Source organism: Tetrahymena thermophila (genome assembly GCF_000189635.1).
Source record: "Tetrahymena thermophila SB210 genomic scaffold scf_8254551, whole genome shotgun sequence".
Lineage (NCBI taxonomy): Eukaryota > Ciliophora > Oligohymenophorea > Hymenostomatida > Tetrahymenidae > Tetrahymena > Tetrahymena thermophila.
The window spans coordinates 550,902-573,453 of record NW_002476322.1 but is presented as its reverse complement, the minus strand read 5'-3'; the positions used below and the strand labels follow the sequence as shown (position 1 = coordinate 573,453).

The following is a 22,552-nucleotide window of genomic DNA, read 5'->3' as shown; positions in this document are numbered from 1 at the left end:
GCTTTAGATTCTTGTAATATGTAAGTATTTTTTGAAATCAAAGTCATATCCACTAATATTTGAAAAAATATTAAAATAAAAATAATTACACTCAATATATAACTAAATAACCTTTAATTTTTTCATTCTTAGCTTTCAAAATACTTTAATAATTTAATTAAATAAAATTATGTAAGCTAACATTATAATTTTCATCTATTTAATTTAATCAAAATATTAAATATCATATTAAAAGATATTATTCATCCAAAATCTATGTATGTTTCATATTATTTTAGATTTATTATTAGCTCTTAATGCTTAAGCAAAAAATTAAGTTCATAATAAGTACTAAAAATAATAATTCTAGATAATAAATTTTTGCAATTTGTTCATATATCTAAATATTTTTTAATTTCTATCCATCTAATTTAGTTTAGTTTATTCGTACCAAATATTTCTTAAAAAAAATATCTAATTTAAGTTATCTCTTTTTTTTAGATAAATATTAGTAAGTTTTATTAAACAAAATGAAATTTACACAAATATTCTAACTGTAAATCAAAGGGGATATTTTATTTGCATTTAAAGATGCGCATTATAAATATATTTGACAGTTATATTATTACTTCTGCATATGTAAGTATTTATTAATTATAATTTCGAAAATTTCATAAATGTAAGCTAATTTTTAAATATTTTTCAAACAAATTAAAGAATAAATTATTCTAGATACCTTTATTAAATATGTTTGGTGGTATTATTACACAAATGCAATCAAAAATAATAAAAATATTAATTTGAAAAACTATAAAATATATATTTACATAATTAATTATTAATTAAATAAAAACCAAAATTAATTTATTTTTTATTATCAAATATTTTATTGGTTATTGAAATTTTAAGAATTTATGACTGTTCTGCGTTTAATTGTGTTTCTATTTGCGTTTTTTAATTTTTTTGGTTTGAGGCGAGAAACAACATTAGAGTAATTATTATGTGGAAAATAGTATTTAAAAATTTTCATTGAGTCAAAATCATATTAGAATAAATCACTACTGTAATTTAAGTTAGTTTTAATTTTATAAATCATCTTATCATTTAGTTCAACCTCAGAAATGGGTTATGGGTATTCTTCTATACTTTACAATTTGTTCAGATTATTGGATGATTTGCTCTCTAAATTTTACTTTTAAACATTATTTTAATCAATTGAATTTAATTTTTTTATTTATTTTGCAACAGGTGTTGCATTCTAGCTCTAAAAGTTATTATTTTTGCTTAAAATTGCTTTTATTTATTCTATTAATTTTTCATTTTCTTATTTGGAAAATTGTTGGTATTGATTTAAAAGTGACAAAGGATCAACATTAATTCTCTTTTTCTACTTTATAGTAAACTACTCATTTGGATTCAATAAAGGCATATTTATCTTTTTTGCCAAGTTCTTTTCTTGCTAAGATATTAAATTCTAGCCTCTACCATTAGACAAGTTACTGATTTTTCTTTTTTAATTTTCTTAATTGTTTTTCTATTCTAAACTCTCTAAATGGATATTCCCCTTTTTGGATTTTTATATTGTTTATCCATTTTGGTGTTTTACAGATATTTTAAATTGATTTTTTTGAATTAAATTTTGTTATTCAATATTTTATGTTTCTTAAACAGATTTTTCGTCATCAAAAATTAGCGACCTTCTTTACGTTTTATTCAAATTGAATTCTTAAATATTTGTCTTAGTTGCAGATTAACTTCTTCTTTTAAATAAAAATTAGTGTTTATGTCTACCTCTTGGGTGGATTTCGTTCTCTTCATTTTTCTTTTCTAAAGAATCCTATCTTTCTTTGCTTTACGATTGAATTACTTCGTTTCTTTCTCCATCATTTAAGCTTTAAGATGAAATTATGATCTACTTATTTGATTTGTTTTACCTTTAGCTGCTTTAGACTTGTAAAATACTTTCGTCTGAATCATCAGCTAAATTAATTCTCTCGTTTTATTTTAATTCTTAGCTTTAAGCATCATTTAGTGGTTTCTATCCATTATATTAGGATAGCTGTGAACCTCTTTTTGATATAACTATATTTTCAAAAACAAATTTCTTATTTTCATTTGAGTTTAGAATTATTTTATTTTTTGTATGTTATTTAATTAATTGCTATGGTTAAGTAGCTTTTTCATCTGTACTCACTTTTTAAGCTAGCTTTATCTAATCTTTATGCTTATAAATTGTCGGTTATGTTTTTTTCCCTTATATAACAAGCTCTTAATCAAGTTCTTACAAACTAGGTGTGTCTATTGAGTCTTCACTATTTTTTTTTTTTTTAAGTCTTATCTATGCAAATTATGAGGTGAATTAATGATTGTTAGACTATTTTTTTTATTCATTCATCTAGAATTAATGACTTTTACTTATATTTTAATTGTTCTGTTTAATTTTATTATGCAATTCATCAGCCGATAGTTCAGAAAGAGAAGATGAATCTGATGAGTAAACATTTTAGTCGTTGAATAAAAAATCTGAAATACCTTTTTTATCAGCTTAATTCTTATTTTTTCCTTATAATTTTATTTTTTAGTCACTATTTTAACGTTGGCTTGTCTAAGGAGAATCTTTAGAAATAAAAACAGGCTAAACTAAACTGCTGTTAGACTTATCTTTTTTATTGTTTGAATCATGAGATGTTTTTAAGGAATTTTGATTTGCAATTTCTAATAGCTCAGATCTTTTAGAATATGTTACTAATTACAACGATCTCTAAGATTAAATTTTTCTTGCAGATGAAGTACTACTTTCTTTATGAGTTTATTATTTATGAAAATGATATAAATGGTTATCATCATCAATTGATTAAGCATGAGGTCTTCTACTATTTTAAGATTAAATAGAATACTTATAAAGATTTTAAGATGTTTTTCTTTTTTATGATTGATATTTATTTTCGTGATTTTCTTCATCTAATTCGTTCACTTCTTTGATCGAGTTTAATAAAGTTTCCTCAGCCTTTATATCAGCGCTTTCGTTTTGAATAAAAAAATGTGGTACATTATTACCAAATCTATAGCTATCATCTTGATTGTAAGTTAACTAACTAGCATTACTAATATTACTAGCTGCACTTAAATTGCTTAATTTATTCTATAAATTTTCTTCATCACTTGAAGAAGATTCACTAGATTTGTCTTCATCTTCTTACCCTTATTTTTAACAAAATTATTGTTAAGATTTTGCAAATTCTAAAAAAAACCATAAATTAATTAATTACCTTCCTTTTTTAATTTTTCCAATTCTTCATCTTCTTCATAATCAGCGAAGAAAAATCCATTTTCATATTTGATCTTATTTACTCCATTAAAAAATTGTTTGTCTGTTATTTCTTATGGGTTCTATAGTATTAAATTGAGTGCGTCAAGTCTGAGCTAAAAAAGTGACTACCTCACAACCTACCTTTATTTCCAAGATGAAGATTTTCCATAATTTTTACGTATTATTTCTTTTTTTCTTTCCTATGGGATACTATATCTGTAGCGTGCTAGAAATAGATCTCTGTTTCTTTTATAATGGATTAAGTGGCAGTTCAGTAAAGTATGGTTAAACTATCCACAGCTAAAGCATGTCATGTGCTATTAAATTTTATAAATATTCATTTCATCTTTTATGACACAAAATTTTTCCTTTTTATAAAAATATTTTTTAAGTACAACAAATTAAAAAGCATTTTAATTCTGATTACATAATCTTCGGTGTGATTCTTGAGAGTCTTTATGAAATCACTCTAGCTTAAAACAAGTAAATGACACACTGTAATAGTCTTGGCAGAGCATTCTCTGGGAGCAGAACTAAAAAAACCTCCTTGTCCAAAAAACATGCCACTCTTAGATATAATATAATTATTAAAAAATAATTTAATAAATGATGGGAGATATTAAAAGTGAATTAATTACTTTGGCTGTAAAAATAGTTCTCTACTACTTTCTTGATTTTTAAACGAAAAGATCTATGCTACCCTTATAGATATAAAAGATGTCATGATCATTAGCTTAGCCTTCTTTAAAAACTATTTCACCTGGGCTCAAAATTTTTTCTTTAAATTACAAAGAAGCATCTAAAAGTGCTTGCTATGAGAATTATAAGTTAAATATTTTGCTCTATTATAATATTCTTCCATAAAAATCCTTACAAACCTCTTCTTTTAAGTTTTTAGATACACTTTCAAGTATATTCATTCCTCTAATTGGGTCATCATCTTCTCTTTACTAATTAAACTCTAAATGTTTTAATACTCTGATTTGAATATCCTTTTTTACCTACCTCTAGTTTAAGTAGCTAGTTAATTCATATTTTCTTTATCTTTTATAATATCATAAAATAAAAAATGTATTAAATAATTTACAACTTTAAATGACCATTTTTATTAACAAAAATATTGAAAATAATATGAAATCAAATTGAAAAATTCAAATAATATTTAGTTAATTTAAAATAGTTACTTTGATTAAGCTTTTTTGCGTTCAATTTCCTAGAATATTGTTCCAACAGTGTTAACTGTATATGCAAATATACAAGAACCTAGTATAGTTATGATAGTGACGTATATTTTTTCATATACAGATATTGGTTTTATATCACCGTAGCCAACTGTAGTGATTGTAATAACTATAAAGTAAAACGAATAAACATATCTTTTGAATATTGAACTGTAAAAAACTCCTGCATCATTCAGCCATGTATCCTTTAAATCATTCTAAGATTGAACACCAATTTCATAGGAGATATAATGAAATATACAACCACATATGTGAGAAATGTAAAATATCATAAAAAGTAAATTTCCCAATTAGTAATAGTTATAATATTTTTGTTCTAACTAAAAATATTCAGCATGTTCTTCAAGTATTTTGAAAAGTTGAGGAATTCGAACAAAAAACAGCAAAGAATAATAACTTACATTTGTCTATAAAGTCATTATCAAAGAAAATAAGCTTATAATATCTCTTATCAGAAATTATTTTATATACCTTTTGATGATTTTTAATCTATCTATTTCTACTAAACCTTGCAGGTAATATCCTAGATTTAGATTGATCAAAGAGTCTATAAAGCATGCTATTATGGGAATAATGTAGAATAGCAATCTGTATTTAGTTTAATCAACTATATCCACATCAAAACCTACTGAGAATGGTATATAAAAAAACTAAAATAACAATAGTAAACCAAACAAAATATTCCAAAAGACGATCATTGTCTGTTCAGGGGAGAAAACATATGATTTTTCACTTGTTATTATATTATCTAGGTAATATAAACATCTTTTAAATAAAATATTCATCATTTTGTAGAAAACTTTCTCTAAACAATTTTATTCTTAAGAGTCTTCTCTCACTAGAGTATTAGATTATTGGAGTTATATTTTTTGACTAGTATTCAATGAGGGTAATGTATTATTACTACCACTCTGAGCATATATTTTACTATCTGAAGCATCATTAATCAGCTTATGGTGAAAATCCTTTAAGTTTTTCTTATTGAAATCACTTGTTTGGCTTCTTACTTTAGAAATAAATCTACTAATATTCTTTATCTTAATAGCTATGTTCCAATTTATATTAGACTCACTTGGATTTCTTATATTGTTTATGTTGTTGTTATTAGTTTATAAAGGAGCTGCATAGAATTAACTGTGTGCAATAGATTAATATTGCTAATTTTGTGAAAGCATAACTTAATTAGAAGCATTTTAATTGTAATGAGCTTATGAATCGTTTTCTCCTGTACGCCCTTAAAATGAATAATAAGCTTAAATATTCATTCCATTTATTAGAGAAGGTTATTGAGATTAATTTTAACCCTCAAAAGCGCTAAATCCGAGAAGTTAATCCCCTTTGCTTAAAGGTCTGTCCTTATTAAAATCTAAATATTGATTAAAAGTTCCATTTTTATCTAAATTAATGCTGTGTTAGGAAACTCTATTTATTATTTAACTCTTCCTCAAGTTGTCAGTGCTTACCCCACTAGATAAAAGAGGATAAACTTTTATTTTGTTTGGATTGTTCTGTGGAGTGGAACATTCGTTTACATTTAAAGCCAAAAAACTTTTCTTTGATTTGTTAATGTTATTTAATGTTAATGTTGGTGAAAATCCTTCTATATCTAAATTAGTTTGAGTATTCCAATTTGCTTCTTAAGCTTATGCGTTTGTTCCGTTTTCAAGAAGTTTTAGAGAAACATTTCTGTATTAAGTTCTTCTATATTCTCTTAATCTTCTTTGAGGATTTTCATCATCGAATACATTCTTTTGTGTTTTTGATTGCTCATTAAAATTTTAGTTAGTTTGAATTAAATGCTTCTAAGTTTAATCAGCCTATTAATCTTCCTATTACTAATCTAATACAAAACTTGGTGCTATTGAAGCATTACTTTAACTATGCTTGCTAATTTTATGATTTTTTCCTGAATCTTCTTCCTTTGTGCCCTATTTTTCTATTTATGATTTGCTTTTTTACAGATTTAAATTTACTTTTTTTAAGTAATCCATATCACTATCGATATTGTTGTTGTTGTTTTTGCTACTACTTTTTTTTGAAATAGCATCTAAATTATCATCATTTGAAGTAATCAAATTCTATTATGTTTCCTACATGAACTAATTTGGTGTATCTTGGTTAATTTTTATAGGAGAACTCCAATCTCCCTGAGACGAGATCATTCCATCAGTATCAAAAACATGCTAATCCTATTCATTAAGCTATATGTTAGGAACTTAAATCCTTTGTTATATTTTTGAGCTTCGACCTTAATTTTCATAATTCATTTCTTATGAATCAAGCTCTGTGTGAAACTTAGTATTCCTAAATCGTATTTAAAATAATATTAATAACTGTTCGCAGTAGTTAAAGCTAAATGTAAATATTTTTTAGCTGTATACTTTGAATATTTTTACTGCTATAAATATCTATCTTCTTTAAATATCTAAACGTTCTTGTATTTATATTCTTAATTTCTAAGTTTTGAGTAATCTTTCTAATTATGTATGATAAATGATTTAAATATATATGATTTAATTAATTATTGTGATGGTAAAAATTTAATGCTTTACAATTTTTAAGTATTTTTTAGCTTTGATTGAAAGATTCAAGGTATAACAAAATATACATTCATACATACTTCATTTGAGCCACAATTTTTATTAAAAATAAATTATTATGTATATTAATCAATATGAAGTAACCAACAAATTGATACAGTTAACATATTTAGATCAAATTTACTTTATTTAGGAATATTTTATGTTTTATCTGAGTAACATTTACAAACTTTCAATGTATATTAAGTATTACTAAATCATTTTACTAGACTTTTTTTTGTTAAGCTAGCTCATGAAGAATTAATTTCTTTTAGTTTACATAAATCGATTTTAAATAGATAATCTCAAATTAAACCTTTTTAGAAAATTCAATTAAGTTTTTCAAAGGTTGAAAAATCTTAACTGCATTAAACAGAAAACATTTAATATTATATTAATTTGTGAAATATATACACTGTTGGTATTCTTGATTAAGGATGCAGAAAAAATTTTATTTTTGATTTTCTCCTCCTTTTCTCTTTTCAATCAAAGAATCGTCCTTTTACTATCATTGTCCTTATTTAAAAGTACTTAAGGTGGTTAAATTAGAGAAAAAATTATGAAAAAACATAATTTAATATACCAATACGCATTATTTATGAAAACTATTAAATTAGTACTAAAGCTAACTAGAAGATTATCATTACTAAGATAGTAATACATTAAATAGTATAAATTTATTCTAAGCAAACAAAATAAAATATGTGATTTTTGAATTGCTTTACAATTAGATTTTCAAAAGATGCAAATAGCTATAAAGATAAATTTAAAAATAAAAAATAGGCTAACGAAACAATATTTATTCATTAATTTTTATAATTTATTTACTTTCTATTATTTAAATAATCCATATAAAACTTCAGTAATAAATCTATATTTTCAAAGTTAAAAAAAGCTTAATCTAAGAAATTTGTAAAAAATAATATTATTCATATAAAATTTAAATATATTTAAAAAAAATTTTCTAGTTAATTTACTTAAAAAATGAAATGATCTTAAATTAAATACAATTTATTTTTTTTGAAAGATAATTTAATAAAAATACATCTTTGAAAAACTAAAAAATAATTTGAGAGTTATAAATTATTTTTCTTTGAAGATTTACATAAATAAATTAAATAAAATTTATTCCTTATTTACCAATTCATAGAATATTGCTCAATATTTAAATATCTAAAAAATTAATTGCGTTTTGATATCATTTTTTCATTTTTAATTGAGAAGTTTTTGCTACTTTTATTTATCAAATAAAAATGAAATTTAAGTCTAAAAACTGATTCTTAATCTTATAAAATAATTTAAATGAAAATATAAAAAATAAAATTTTAAGAAGAATAAATAAATAAACATAATTATAAACTTTTAAGTAAAAAATGTAGACTTAATTTTTATTTGATATCATTAATTTTAGCTATTTAATAGTATGACAGAATATTTTGTTTAACTCTTTTAAAATTTTAATAATTTTGAAATCATTAAGTTACTAATTGCTAAATTTAGAGTTAGAGAATATTTTACTTAATTCATTTAACATATTAACAATTTGGATATTGATTTATTAGAAAGATTATTTTTAATGGTTAAAAAATCATATTTTTAAGAATACTGAATAGAAATTAAAAGATAAAATAAAAAATTTATATATTATTTGAATCATTTAAGAGAATTGGAAAGTGTTAAAGGTTTTGTTAAAATTCAAATACTATAACTTTAATATCATAAATAAGAATATATAACACCAATATTTCATATGTTTAAACTTATATTTCAATTCATTAAAAGAATCCTGAACTTTAGAATTTTGTTATAACTCTTTCTTTTCCTAATTCTTCATAATCTTATTTGCTTACCCAATATTTGTCAATATTTTACATGTTTTTGGCTAAAACACCACCACCAATAAATACATTATACTTTCTCATAGGAGGATCCTAATTAATATTTAATTCAATATTTAAATCAAAATATTTTTAAAATTTAATAAGCTTAATTACAATAACTTTAATTTTAATTTTTGCATCCTTGTAGCTTCTTTCCTTTAAAATATTTGTCTTGTATAATCTGATAACATCATTTTGAAGTCTTGTTGGGAAACCAGGGAACATAGTAGTACCACCAGAAATTAAGATGTTTTGATACATATCTTTACGTAAATCAACATCGCATGCCTTTATTTATTTAAGCAAGTAAAGTATTAATAAATTTCAATGAACTAAATTATTATATGAACTTTAAAATAATAATGTATGGAAAACTTTATTTTTTGAGTTTCTAAATATTATATTTTAATCATTTAAAACCAATTTTTAATTAAGTTAGAGAAATAATTTTAAAAGTTTTGATTACTTGTATGGCATCAAAGACAAGATGAGAAACACCATTGAAGGCATGACCATCAAAGGCTGGATTGAATATAAGTTCTGCAGCTTCAAATCTTTCTCTTCCTAATTTAATATATGATTTATCAGGAAGTTGATATTCCTTTTCAAGGCATGTAGTTTCATTGGCCAATTTTCTATCTACAACTAAATCTCCGCTAACATAGCATAGTCTTTCTTTGATGTCACGAACTAATTCAAAATCAGCTGTTGAGTTGAATGCATATCCTCTATTTAAATAAAAATTATGAAATCACTAAAACATTGCTTATATTATTAGTTTTTTACCTTCTGAAAAGTAACTTGATTAAATATTCAGTCATATGACGACCGGCTATATTCATTCTTTTAACAAGATGAGGTAAAATAAAGTTTTCATAAACAGGGATACAATGTGTGACACCATCACCAGAGTCAAGGAGCATACCAGTAGTTAGACCCTTTATTTAATATTTAATAAATAAAATCAATATGGTTGATTTTAAAATATTAAATTAATAAATGAATTTAGTCATTTAAATAAACATATTCTTTCATTCATTCATTTATTAATGTTAAGAAACAAACAAAATTTGTTTCCTTACGATAAAAAATTTTAAGGTAAAAATTATTAAAAAGAATAAGGGAATAGCTTATAGCTATATATTTTAAGGAATAATTTGATAAAATAAATAACAAGCATATCTTTTCTTTATTGAATCTTTTATTTTGATCAAAATTGTTTGGTGCAGCATTAAAATAATGCTTGTTTATTTATTTTTTGTTTGTTTGACCCTTAATTTGTAAAATAAAATACATACTTCGCAATAAAGAGAAAGCAAAGCTTAGATACCAATTTGCATTCTTCCAAAATTAAACTATTCAAATAAAACTTCTGCCATTTTCTTTCTATTCTAAGCAGGATTTAAGACAGGCTCAGTCATCAATACAGTATTTCCTTTTGTTTCGGCTCCTAGCTATTAATTTCATATAAAGTTAAAAGTCGCCATAAATATTGCAAATTTGAGAATAAGTCTCCAATTATTCATAAATATAACCAATAAATTTAATATTGTTTTACTTTTTTAAAGGAATAATCCCAAAGAAGTTCCATATCTTACCAGTTTTTAACAGTTCCTTCTTCTACAGGTTTTGTTAATTCTAACATTGCTTGATAAGGAGCTGCTTCATCTCCGATCATAATTTCCTGATTAAAAGCGTGATTAGGAATATTGATATTTTAAAATAATAGACATTACTTTTAATTCAACATCATCTATTTTTTAATTAAATCTCAACATAGGACGTCCAATCATAGCAGGAATTGAATACTTAGGAAAATTGTCACCAGCATACCCAATCTTGATATAACTAATTTTTAATATTATTAATAATGTTATTTAACTCGCAAACCTAATACTATTTGTTTTTAAACTATTTAAACTGCTTCTTATATATTTAATATAAGCTTTATTACCCAGTACCAGAGTCACAAACTATAGGAACAGGATTTGACATTTTATGTTTGCTTTATCTAATTTATTATCTATAAATATTTACTTATTTAATTATTAAAAGACTTATGAAATCAATTTGTTTTTGATAAATTTTAATCTTATCTTTCTAATTTATTTATTTATCAATATTGCTAATCTAAACCTGATTAACTTAGATTGTCTGAACAAGTCATCATAAAAATAGTTCATCTAAAATGATTACTAATTAATATGAACAAACAAATAAATAAATATTTATATATTATTAACATTTTAATTCCAACATTTATATTTATCTTTATTATTTATTTTCTAAATAATTATAAAATCAATATTTTTTTATTTAGATCATTTTAAAAATATTTTTAAAAAGAACTTAATGCCTGAAAATTGAAAAATCAATTTTCAACCTATTAAAAAGCTAATAAATATGTATCGTATTTCATTGTTAGGTTTATATAATTTTATGTTTTTTATGTTTAATTTGCAAATATTTTAAAAAAATTCTATTTTTTAAATTTTATTTATTTAATAAGCTATTAACTTATCAAAATTATGATATTTATAAAGATAAAGATAATTATGAAAGTAGTAATATTCTAAGCTAAATTTTTTTAATAAAATATTATTGTAAAAAAAAACATTTTATATTATTTTATTTAAATATTTAAAAATTTATTAATTAAATTTTCATGATTTATTTAAATCATAATTTTATTTCAAAGATAACCAATCTTCTTGATTTAAAGCACTTGCTCTTTAACTTGAATTTTTGTGATCTATTTATTAAACCTCCACTAATAATATTAATTATTATGAATCAAAATTATTTCAAATTTAATTTTTAAATTAGAAAAGAATAAATAAATAAAAATTTTTTTTTGTTTTAAATTCATTTTTAATACAAAGAAAGCATAATCCAAATTTAATAAACTGTTTTTACACAAGATCAAGTTTCAAATTTTAGAGATTATTCAACTTTGCTAAAGCAGAACAGAAGCTTAAAGCACATTTATTACCAATTAAATTATAACTATTTTAATATTGAAGAAAATATCTTGTTCATGTTCAATAAAAAATATTAGCTTGTAATTACTAATAAAAAAAATATTTATATTTGCAAATTTAAATAAGATTTGCTAAATATTTTTATTTTTTTATTTAAAAATTAAACTAAAAATAAATATATTATTTATACACTAATTCATTTTTTTTATCTTTATTTTTTCTTTAACTCTTCTTTTGTTTAATGAAAGCTAAAAATCTATTTAGTAAATCATATATTTTTAAATATTTTTCAAAAGTATAATATTTTTTTTAATTTTAATCAGCCAATTTTTTTTTGTGTCTTAACAATGTGTAGTTAGTTAGAAGGTAAAAATGAAGAAAAATGTGAAATAAATAGTAATGAATTAACAATCAAACCAAAAGTTGAAAATGAAAAAATTAGTTAAATTAAGAGAAAAAAATACAATCAAATAAAATAGTAAAATAAATTAAATACAAACCTAATTAATAAATTAGATGAGTTTTATTGATATAAATTTATTTTTATATTAAAAAATTTCACAATCAAAAACAAAAAATTATCTTTACCTAAAACAAAGCTTTAAATTCGAGAGGTTAGTGCAGTGTGATAAAGCTAAAAATAACCATGACTAGCCTTATTCACTTAAATAATTATAACTTTTTAAATGAAGAAAGTATTATTCATTAGTGAGCTAGAAATAAAATAATATGAAATGATAGGAAATGAATTTATAATCTAAGTAAAGTTGAAACATAAAAAAATGAATTAAATTAAGAAAGAAAAAAAACATGATCAATGTAAAAATGGAAAATAAATCAAATAAAAGGTTACTTTTAAATTAAAAAATATCACAATCCAAAAAAATAAAACAGTTTTTACCCAAGATCAAGCATCAAATTTGAAAGATTTTTACAGTTTTATAAAGTAGTACTTAATCTCGATGCACCAATATCATCAATTTAATTCGAACTTTTTAATATTGAAGAAAATATAATTAATTAGTTAATTAGCTAGAAGGAAAAAATGAAGAAATAATATGAAATAATAAGAAATGTAATAATTAATAATCAAAGCAACAGTTTAAAATTTAATAATAAGTTAAATTAGAAAGAAAAAAAGAAAAAAAACATAATAAATAATCCAAATAAATCAAATAAAAATAAATAACATAATAATTAATTGTTATAAACTTATTTTTAAATTTTAAATATCACAATCAAAAATAAATAAACAATTTTTACCTAAGATCAAGCATTAAATTTTAGAGATTAGTGCACTTTGCTATACCAGAACTTAAGTCTGATACTCCAATTGAATTAATTGAACTTCCACTTTTTAAATATTAAAGAAAATATACAAAATACACAATCACAATAAACATGAAAATAAATCAAATAAAAGCTAATAAATAAATTTAAAGAGTTTTATTACTTTAAATTCATTTGTATGCTAAAAAATATCACAAACAAAAATAAATAAATAAATAAATAAAACATGTTACCCAAGACCAAGTGCCAAATTTGACAGATTAGTGCACTTTTCTAAAGCAAAACCTAAACCTTTTACATCTTCCTCACTTAAATCTTCTCCACTTTTAAAATATAGAAGAAAATTTATATAATTAATTAGTTAATTATAAGGGAGAAATGAAGAAAAAACATGAAATAATAAGAAATAAATTAATCAAAGCAAAATTGCACATTAAAATACGAGTTAAAATTATTAAAAAACACTCTTACAAATAAAAGAAAATAAATAGATGAAAATAGATATCATAAATATAATATTGTCTTTAATTGACATATAAATATGAAAAAAAAAATTTATAATAATTATATTATTTACTTAAGAAGAATTTGGAGAGTTTAATGAGACTAAAGCTAAGAGTTTTCAAACTTTTTTATCAATAAAAATAAATTAAAAAGAATATTCAAAAAAAAAAATAACTACATCTTCTAGTTTTTAGAAAAAATGTTTTTATTAATTCATTGATTTTTTATTTTCAAAAATATTGAATGTTGATTTATAAAAATTTAATTAATTAATTAATTTCATATATTTTAAGAAATTTATTTAGTTTTAAATTAAATTTATTTGCATAAAAATAACAAATAAATATTAGAAAAATCAAATTTAAATTTTATTAAATTTTTTTAAAGAAGATTTATGAAATAGTAATTAGATAGTTGTAAAATTAATTAAAAAATATTGATAGTACTAAATCAAATAGCATACGTAAAAATACAGTAGGAATCAATGATGATTATAGGTAAAAAAAATGTACTTAAATTTACAAATAATTTTTTTAATTTCTTAAAAAATGAAATTTCGGGCTGTTTAAATATTCAATTCTTTTGCTTCATATGTATATTAATTTAAATTAATCTCAAATTTTTTGTTTTTATTACTTTCAAGAATATGTCTTTTCTGATTTATGATTCATCAATATTGTTTAATTTTTTACAGAAAATGATATATCTACTTGATAAGAGTTTTTAACATAAATTAAATTTCATATGTATTGAGATATCTACTTAAAAACTACCATTAACAAGATATTATTTTTGCCATTTATTAAAATCATGGTAATAGTAAACTTTTAGTTATTTATTCACAATTACATTTACTAAAATTTGCATTATCCATGTAACTCCTGCAAAGATAATTAACTCATTTAATTTTAATCTTTCAAATATTATTTTTAAATGAAAGATGGAACGATCAATGAATATGACAAATGGTAAAATTAGGGAAAAATTTTTTTGCTAAAAACTATTGGTTTAAAAATAATTTTCTAGATAATATTTATTTGCGAAAAATTTTAGAAAAAAAATCTTTGAAAATTTTAAATACCGTATTAGGTAAAAAACCCAATAAAAAAAAAGGTTTTATCTGTAAATAGTTTATAAAAAGCTTTGCTTTTACTTTAAAAATCTTCTAAATCTAAATCTGCATCCTTAACTATACTTATGAATATAACCTAGTTATATTTTTCTTATTTTAATTTAAGGTACCAATATTAGATTTGAGACATATTAATTAGCATTCCTTTGTTATCCATTCATTATTATTTTATAAAAGTAACAAATATTTTTTATGTAAGTTATATTTTTTTAAGCTCGTTTTCTTTTTTAATGATCAAAAGTGGATATATTTATCCAAAGTTAAAAATTAGAATCTAATCATGCGAATTAATTTTGAATTAAAAAAAAATAATTCTTAATCTTTTTTTGAGTGAAGAAAATAAATTTTTTCTTTTCATTTTTAATGGAAACAAACAAATAATCTATTTATTTTTGAATGAAGTAATGAAAAAAAAATTTTTATGCCATTGATTTTTGATAAAATAAAGCTATTCAAATATTTGGGTTAATAATATTAGGAAAATTATACCTCAATTATTTGAATATCAATTATTAATAAAAATTTAAGGAAAATAGTGTAAATTAAATGAATACCCTCATAGAAGACTTAAAATATAGGTTTTGAATGCTTTTTTCAAATGTCACTTGCTTTATTAAGCCTGGATATTGATAAATAAATTATTTAATTAATAAGGTTAAATTATTAGTAATTATTATTTAAAAAAAATAATTAGAGGTACCAAATTATAGATATTTACTTAGCCTATTAATCCTATATCTAAATAAATAGTTTAATTAAATATTTTAACATTGATAGGTTACTCAGCCATTTTTTGATATTAAATTTATTTAAATTTGCTTTCAAAAATTAGATTTAATTAATAAATAACAATTTATAAATAATTTTTGTAAGAAATAAAAATACCTCAATAAAATGAACGAAAATTATAATTAAGAATAAAAATAAGGAAAAAAATGAAAATTCTTAAATTTTATTATTATTATTTTTTTTTCATAATTTTATATCTATTTTGTTAATGTATTTATATTCATTAATTTTTTTTAATAATCCTTTTTTAGTAATTTTAAAAATAAATTTTTTAATTAAGATAAAGTAATTTTAGGATAGTAAAATTAATTGATGTTTACAAGTATCATCCATCAAACATTATTAGAGAAAAAAATAATTGATATTGTAAATTATTAAATTACATTCTTAAAATTTAAACTAGTATCTCTCTAATTGAGTAAAATAAATGTAATTTGCCTTGAGTTATCTTAGTTAAGAAATCTTACAAAAATGGAACAATAAAATTTGAAAAAAATTGATAAAATAAAATTTTATGTGAATGTCTGAATAAATTTTGAATAATTTGTGTAAAAAGATAAATAAGCTCTGTAACAAAAAAAATTATTAATATAGTAAAGAAGATAATATTTACCTTTCATTTTAATTATCTATTTATATATTTGTTAAGTAAATTATAGAATGAAAACTAATTTCTATTGGTATGCAATTCATGCTTATTCTACAAGTTTTTTTTTAAGGGTTATAAATTTTTTTATGAAGGAATTAATCAAAAATTGCTAATGTATATGTTAGCTAGCAGTAAAATATACAAAGAATTAATTCTTTAACAATAAATTGAATTTAATTATTTTTGCAAAATTTATATCAAAATTCAAAGTCTGCACTATACTATTTAAGTAGTTTTGAATATATTTTAGAAAGCTACAAAATATTTATTAAAAAAGGTAGTAAATTAAAACATAGCTATTGAGTAAGCACACTAGTGTTTTAAAGCTCAAGTATGGATAATTATAAAAATAAATTCCATAAAAATGAAATTTCTAATATAGGGAGCTATAAAACTGATTATAATTCAATTTAGGCCAATACTCCTATATCAGAAAATAGCTAAAGTATTATGCCTTTAAATCATAATGATGAAGATAAGCACTCATTTTTTTTAGAGGGCCCTTTTATTAGATAAATATAGAACTCTAATGGAATTTAGTAAAATATGATAAATATGAAAACAGTGCCTACATATAGCGGAGATCACAATCATTTAAGAGGAGCTGAGTAAAGAAAAAGATTATTTGTTCAACATAGGAATTCAGATCTTTCAGATTAAGTTAAGCAATAAGATGAAGAATAGTAAGAAGTCCACTCACCATCTCTTACTTCGAAATCCTTCATATTCAGAGATTAAGATAATGTGGATGACATAAATGACAATAAGGCAGAAATTTCAGGTTTTATTAAAAAGAGAATCAAAAAGTAGAAATCTAACACGGCTTTTGAAAATAATTTTGACTCCTCTTAAAAAAAAATGTAATTATAAGGTGAGTAATAAAAGATAAAATCCTAAACAGAAATAGGACAAGTATCAATTGAGAGCAATAAAAAAAATGTGATAATAAATGGTAGCACAAAAGCAGAAAATTAGTAACAGAACTCTAGCTCTTAGCTAGGTAAAAATGAAATTTAGTTATTGAAGAAGCAAATATCACAAATTAATATTATATTAACTATTAATTAATAAAGGACTTAGAAAATTTGAAATATTTATATTTTTTTTAATGAATTATTAAAGGAGCTTTTTCGGCATAGAATACTATCGCTAAAAACAGTATTGGGTTTAATGAAGTAAACGATAAAATAAAAGGAAGTAATCCGTCATCTAACAATTAATCTTTTGTAGAACTTTAATAAATTTAACTAAATAGTAACTTAGGAAAAGGGCAAATACTTTAGGATTTAAACAATGCCAAGAGCAGTTTAAGCAATGCATTTAATGAAAATGTAGATAGGAATGATTTTGATGCAAGTATTCTTAAAAATAAGGATATTAGCATACATCAGTCTGATAGCGCTCTAAATTTAAATGCTGCAATTATTCCAAAAAATTTGAATTCAAATAGTTTAAATTTTAATCAATTTGACATTAAAACATTAGATGTAGGGAATGGAAATTAGCTGAACTCTAGAAATATGAGGAGAGGTAGTAATTTATTGGAAATACCTTCACCTTCTTAAATAGCAACTTACTCGAATCAAAATAATACAATTTAAAGGAGAAATTCTGATAAAAGCTAAATTAGTTAAAGGACTTAAAATAAAACCAAAAAAAGAAATTTCTTAAAAGCATTTTATTTCACTTATAAATTCCTTTAAATTATGAGGTTTGTAAGAAAATATAAAAACATATATATGCTTGAGAAGAAGCATTTTAAACTTATCAAAGACAATGCATTTGGTGGATTATATGAAAGGCTAGGTTAGCGAAATACTTTAACAAAGATATTTTCAAAACTTTCATATTATTTGTTTGATATCAAGTCTCCTTTTCATGCTTTTTAGCCTACTTCGCTCCCTTTGCTTATTTTTGAATTTTCAATTTTGATAATTCTGCTCTTTTTAACATTTTACATTCCTTTAAAAGTTTGTTTTTCGAATGCAGTAGACTTTCATGAACCAGAAAACCTCACTACATTCATAGGAATAGTACCATACTTATTAATGCTTGAGATGATAATAAACCTCAATACAGCTTATTTTAGTCAAGGGACAACTATTGTTGATAGGAAACTAATTATAAAAAGATATTTTAAATTTAAATTTTGGATAGATATAATATCTATTATTTGCTTAGATTAGTCAAGTATAATCCCTTTAGTTTTTATTATTAGAGTATATCAAATATTTAAAATTCTTTACGATTTCGATGAAAGCTTCTAAATATAATTCAAATTCCCCACAACCTTTGAGCTAACTAAGCTATGTTTTATCATTTTATATGTTGCTCACATCTTTGCCTGTGGATTTAAGCTTATTTTGAATTACCAATCTAACGAATAAGAAACCTGGATTGCCAAAACAAACGTTTTCCATAAATCTTGGATTGAAATATACATAGCTGCATTATACTTTGCCTTTACAACTATGATAACAGTTGGTTTTGGTGATATCGTTCCATACAGTTTGATTGAAAGAGTTTATGTAATCATCATGTAACTTATAAGCTGTGGTGTCTTTGCTTATGCTATCAATACAATAGGAAGTAACAAATATATTTACGATATATTCTTAAAATTTGATATTTATCTTATCTATTATTTATTTTAATAGGCATCTTTTAAGAAATAGCGAGAAAAAGTGCTGAGTACAGGTAACTAACTAACTTATAGATTAATGTACAAAATTAAGTTTTAATTTAAAAAAATATACAAAGGCAATAAAAATAAGAAATAATTGATTATATGATGAGGAGAAAAATAACAAAACAAACTCAAATAAAGGTTTTGAAGTATTTAGAGTACATCCATTCATCATCAGATGCTGGTCATTAAAAAGGCTATGAAATACTTAACCTTCTTTCTAAAAGATTAAGAGACGTTGTATATAAGGAATACTATGGCAGGATTTTAATTTAGTATAAGCTTTTTAACAGGAAATTTAGTGAAAAGTTTTTAAAAACTTTAAGTTTGTATATGAGAGAGTAAACTTTAGGACCTGGTGAGGTTTTATACAACGAAGGCGAGTTGGACCAAAGATTATTTTACGTTCAAAGTGGAGAAATTGAACTTTACACAGATTTGCAAGAAAATGGGCATAAAGACCTTATGCTTCACATCTTAAAAGTAAAATAACTTTTAATTACTTTTAAGACTGGTTTAATTAATCAAATAAAAAAAGTAAGGCGACTATTTTGGCTAATTCTAATTTCTTGGTAACATTACCAGTAAAAACGCAGCTAGAAGCCTTAATGTTTCTTAAATTGTTTATTGTACTCTTGAAGACTTTATTTCTGTGATAAGATAGTTTCCTAACGATTTTGTAAAATAAGATAGAAACAAATGAAAAATGTTTTAAAAGTTTTTATATTAAAAAGGAAGTTTATTGCTCAATGAAAGACAGTATTAATTTCAGTGATGAAAAACTTGATGTGATGTGCAGTGGATGTGGAAGATATAATCACTAAGTCCATAATTGCCCACTTCTACATTATGAAATTGATAAAGAAGCTCATATTAGAAGGTAATTGATTAATATTTGATTTAAAGTATATTGAGAACGAAAATCATTTCAATTATATTTATTAACAATTTTTAGCAATAATAAATATTAAAAAAACAATCAAAAAGTAAATCAAGTTATCAGTGATAAATATTTTAGTATTTTGTTTAGAGTATTAAACACTTATTTTTAATTCCATGCTTAATATTTATTTAACATTCTATACATTATTATTCTTAATCAAATTTAATATTTTAATTTAAATTATTTTATTTAAGATATATTCATTCAGATCCTCAAAAAAGAGATGAAAACTTTTCCAGGGTCAAACCGTATTTTTCTAAATGGGCATCAAAAATGTAAATTCAAACAAATAGAGAAGCTGCTCCACCTAGCAGTAAAAAAAGAGATAAAAACTTTTAATACTAAAGATTCAATGTAAAAAGAGAATATTGTAAAATTAATTAAATATGTTCCTGTAAATTAATTGATATCCTTTTTGTAATTAATTGAAGATGATTTGAGAATCGCACTAAGAATGCTGCGTATCAGGCTTAGAGATTCTGAAGAAAAAAATTTATCAGAAGAGCAATTATAAAAAATATACAACGAACAAGATGACAGAAAATTTATTCTAGAAACAGATGTTCCTAATTGCTATTCTCTATAAATTCATAGACAAAAAAACATTTTGAGCAAAAGGAATGGACAAGACGATGATGATAATGATGATGAAGAAGATGATGATTTATACGAAGAAGAATTTGCTGATTATGAAGATATTATGAACAATGACCACTCTTAAGCAACAAACTAAATTTATAACAACATAAATCAATAATCCTATTAGAAAATGTCTACCTTAAGTAAAAATTTGATGAAAAATAACAAAATTAAGTAAAACATAAAAATATAAAACAAAAAGATTCATAAATACATGTTCCGACAGAAAAATCTTTATATATAAAGATGCCAAGTGAACATAACTTTAAGGCTTCAGGAACTACCTCTAAAGTGATGGAAGAATCAAGTGAAGACTACGATGATGATGACAGCAATGATAATAAAAAAATTACTAGAAGCGGTAATCTTGATAAAAATAACTAAAATGCTAATAGAGATGAAAATATAGTTAATCCACCAAGAAAACAATCAAATTAACATTATAATAGGCAATAAAATAGTAATGAATTTAATTAATAGTTTGCAGATGAAGATATAGCATATCAATAAAAGAGTGTTTTTTACAGAGGCCATGAATAAGGCTAAGCAGTTTCTCCAAGCCCGACAGGCAGATACTAGAATAGACATAAAACTTTAAACCCTTCTTCTTTTAATAACTTAAGTTAAAATGTAGAAACATATTTTAAAGGTAGCTAAAACGATAATAACCCTTCTTCAATGAGTTCTCTTGCCCTACAACAATAGTATTCAAAAAGAAAAGGAACTGTTTTAAGTTCAATTCACCAAGGATCATCAAAGCTTAAACAGCAAGGCAGCTAGGATTTTAGTATCAATATTTAACGAACAGGAACATTAAATAGTAAAGGCTTTGCAAAAAATAGTAGTAAAAAATTATCTGAGAGGAATATTTTATCTAGATCAAATACAGGAAAAGTAATTATCATTGTTATTATTATCTATAAAAGCTAATATTTTATTTTTTTACATTAGTTATCTAAAAAGGAGTCGACAAAAGATCAATCCAAATTAATACAGCCTTCACTGACTTAGTTAGCTAAATTTGCAAATACAATCAGAGATAATTATTCAGAAAAAATCAATAAAAACTAAAATGGATCTTAATATTCTTCTTAGTAAGACTAGAATTTAATGTTTTGTATCATGGATTTTGAGAAACAATGTGAATTTGTTCATTATTTACCATGGAACAACATCTCCATGGTTTTGAAATCTTTTAAAAAAATATACAAATCGAGATAAGAATAGATATATGCAAACAATAAATCAGTTAAGACTTTTAAAACACTTAAAACTATGAAAATGAACGGTAATAGCTAAGTTGGAAAAAAGGCTTTTATGGACACTCCTTTAAATTTAGCCTAAGGAAATATGCTTTATAACAATCATTAATCAGGAACAATTAACTATTTTGGCAACTAATAAAGCTTCTATGGTAATTGCATACCTTAAGATAATAGTAACTAAAATAGTAATTTGTAAAACTAAGTAGCTCAAGACAAAGGAGTAATCACAATTAATGTACCATAGAATGAGTCACCACCCTCATCTAATTTCAAACCAGAAAAAAAATAACTCTAAATATCTTTTAAATTATAATAATGAAATAAATTACATAGTAATTAATCAGAGTTGATTTATTTTATCAATTTAAAAATTTTGTAGAATTCTATATTTTATTCAAAAAATGAGTAAAAATAATTAAAATTAAATACTTAGATCCCTCATAAGAAATAACTTCTCACTATTATATCACAAAAAGTGATTTTTATTAATTAAACATATTTAGATCAAATTTGAATAAAAAATTTTTTTTTAAGTTTGTTATTTTATATTAAAGTTTTAGATATTGCTATTAATTATATTAATTAAGCAAATTTGATTTTATATTTTAAAGAAACCTAAATGTAAACTTTATTTTGTTTTTTTTAATTTTAACTTGACTAAATAAATAAGAATAACTGTAATGGC

The 22,552-nt window shown here is 22.4% G+C and overlaps 4 protein-coding genes across 4 annotated transcripts; 1 reads left to right on the top strand and 3 right to left on the bottom strand. All coding sequences in view use genetic code 6, as the record gives it.

Moving 5' to 3' along the window:
• Positions 1-856: 856 nt before the first annotated feature.
• Positions 857-6,797, bottom strand: TTHERM_00310490 (cyclic nucleotide-binding domain protein; the record flags this gene model as incomplete). Its single annotated transcript, XM_001021124.3, has 5 exons — positions 857-3,180; positions 3,249-3,657; positions 3,717-3,857; positions 3,928-4,333; positions 4,474-6,797. The coding sequence occupies 5 exons, from the start codon at positions 6,795-6,797 to the stop codon at positions 857-859; spliced, it is 5,604 nt and encodes a 1,867-aa protein (XP_001021124.3).
• A 2,084-nt stretch (positions 6,798-8,881) lies between these two features.
• Positions 8,882-10,984, bottom strand: TTHERM_00310470 (actin; the record flags this gene model as incomplete). Its single annotated transcript, XM_001021122.3, has 8 exons — positions 8,882-9,040; positions 9,104-9,277; positions 9,456-9,717; positions 9,776-9,927; positions 10,288-10,443; positions 10,548-10,673; positions 10,726-10,837; positions 10,944-10,984. The coding sequence occupies 8 exons, from the start codon at positions 10,982-10,984 to the stop codon at positions 8,882-8,884; spliced, it is 1,182 nt and encodes a 393-aa protein (XP_001021122.1).
• Positions 10,985-11,668: 684 nt separating this feature from the next.
• On the bottom strand, positions 11,669-13,981 carry TTHERM_00310460 (hypothetical protein; the record flags this gene model as incomplete). Its single annotated transcript, XM_001021121.3, has 8 exons — positions 11,669-11,759; positions 11,906-11,995; positions 12,559-12,648; positions 12,872-12,961; positions 13,234-13,323; positions 13,494-13,583; positions 13,838-13,887; positions 13,943-13,981. The coding sequence occupies 8 exons, from the start codon at positions 13,979-13,981 to the stop codon at positions 11,669-11,671; spliced, it is 630 nt and encodes a 209-aa protein (XP_001021121.3).
• Positions 13,982-16,667: 2,686 nt separating this feature from the next.
• Positions 16,668-22,186, top strand: TTHERM_00310440 (cation channel family protein; the record flags this gene model as incomplete). The annotated part of the gene is made up of 10 exons (XM_001021119.2): positions 16,668-17,334; positions 17,457-18,923; positions 18,992-19,031; positions 19,095-19,503; positions 19,559-19,699; positions 19,755-19,900; positions 20,158-20,333; positions 20,395-20,745; positions 20,805-21,496; positions 21,554-22,186. 10 exons carry the CDS (start codon positions 16,668-16,670, stop codon positions 22,184-22,186), a joined length of 4,722 nt encoding a protein of 1,573 aa, XP_001021119.2.
• Positions 22,187-22,552: the final 366 nt, after the last annotated feature.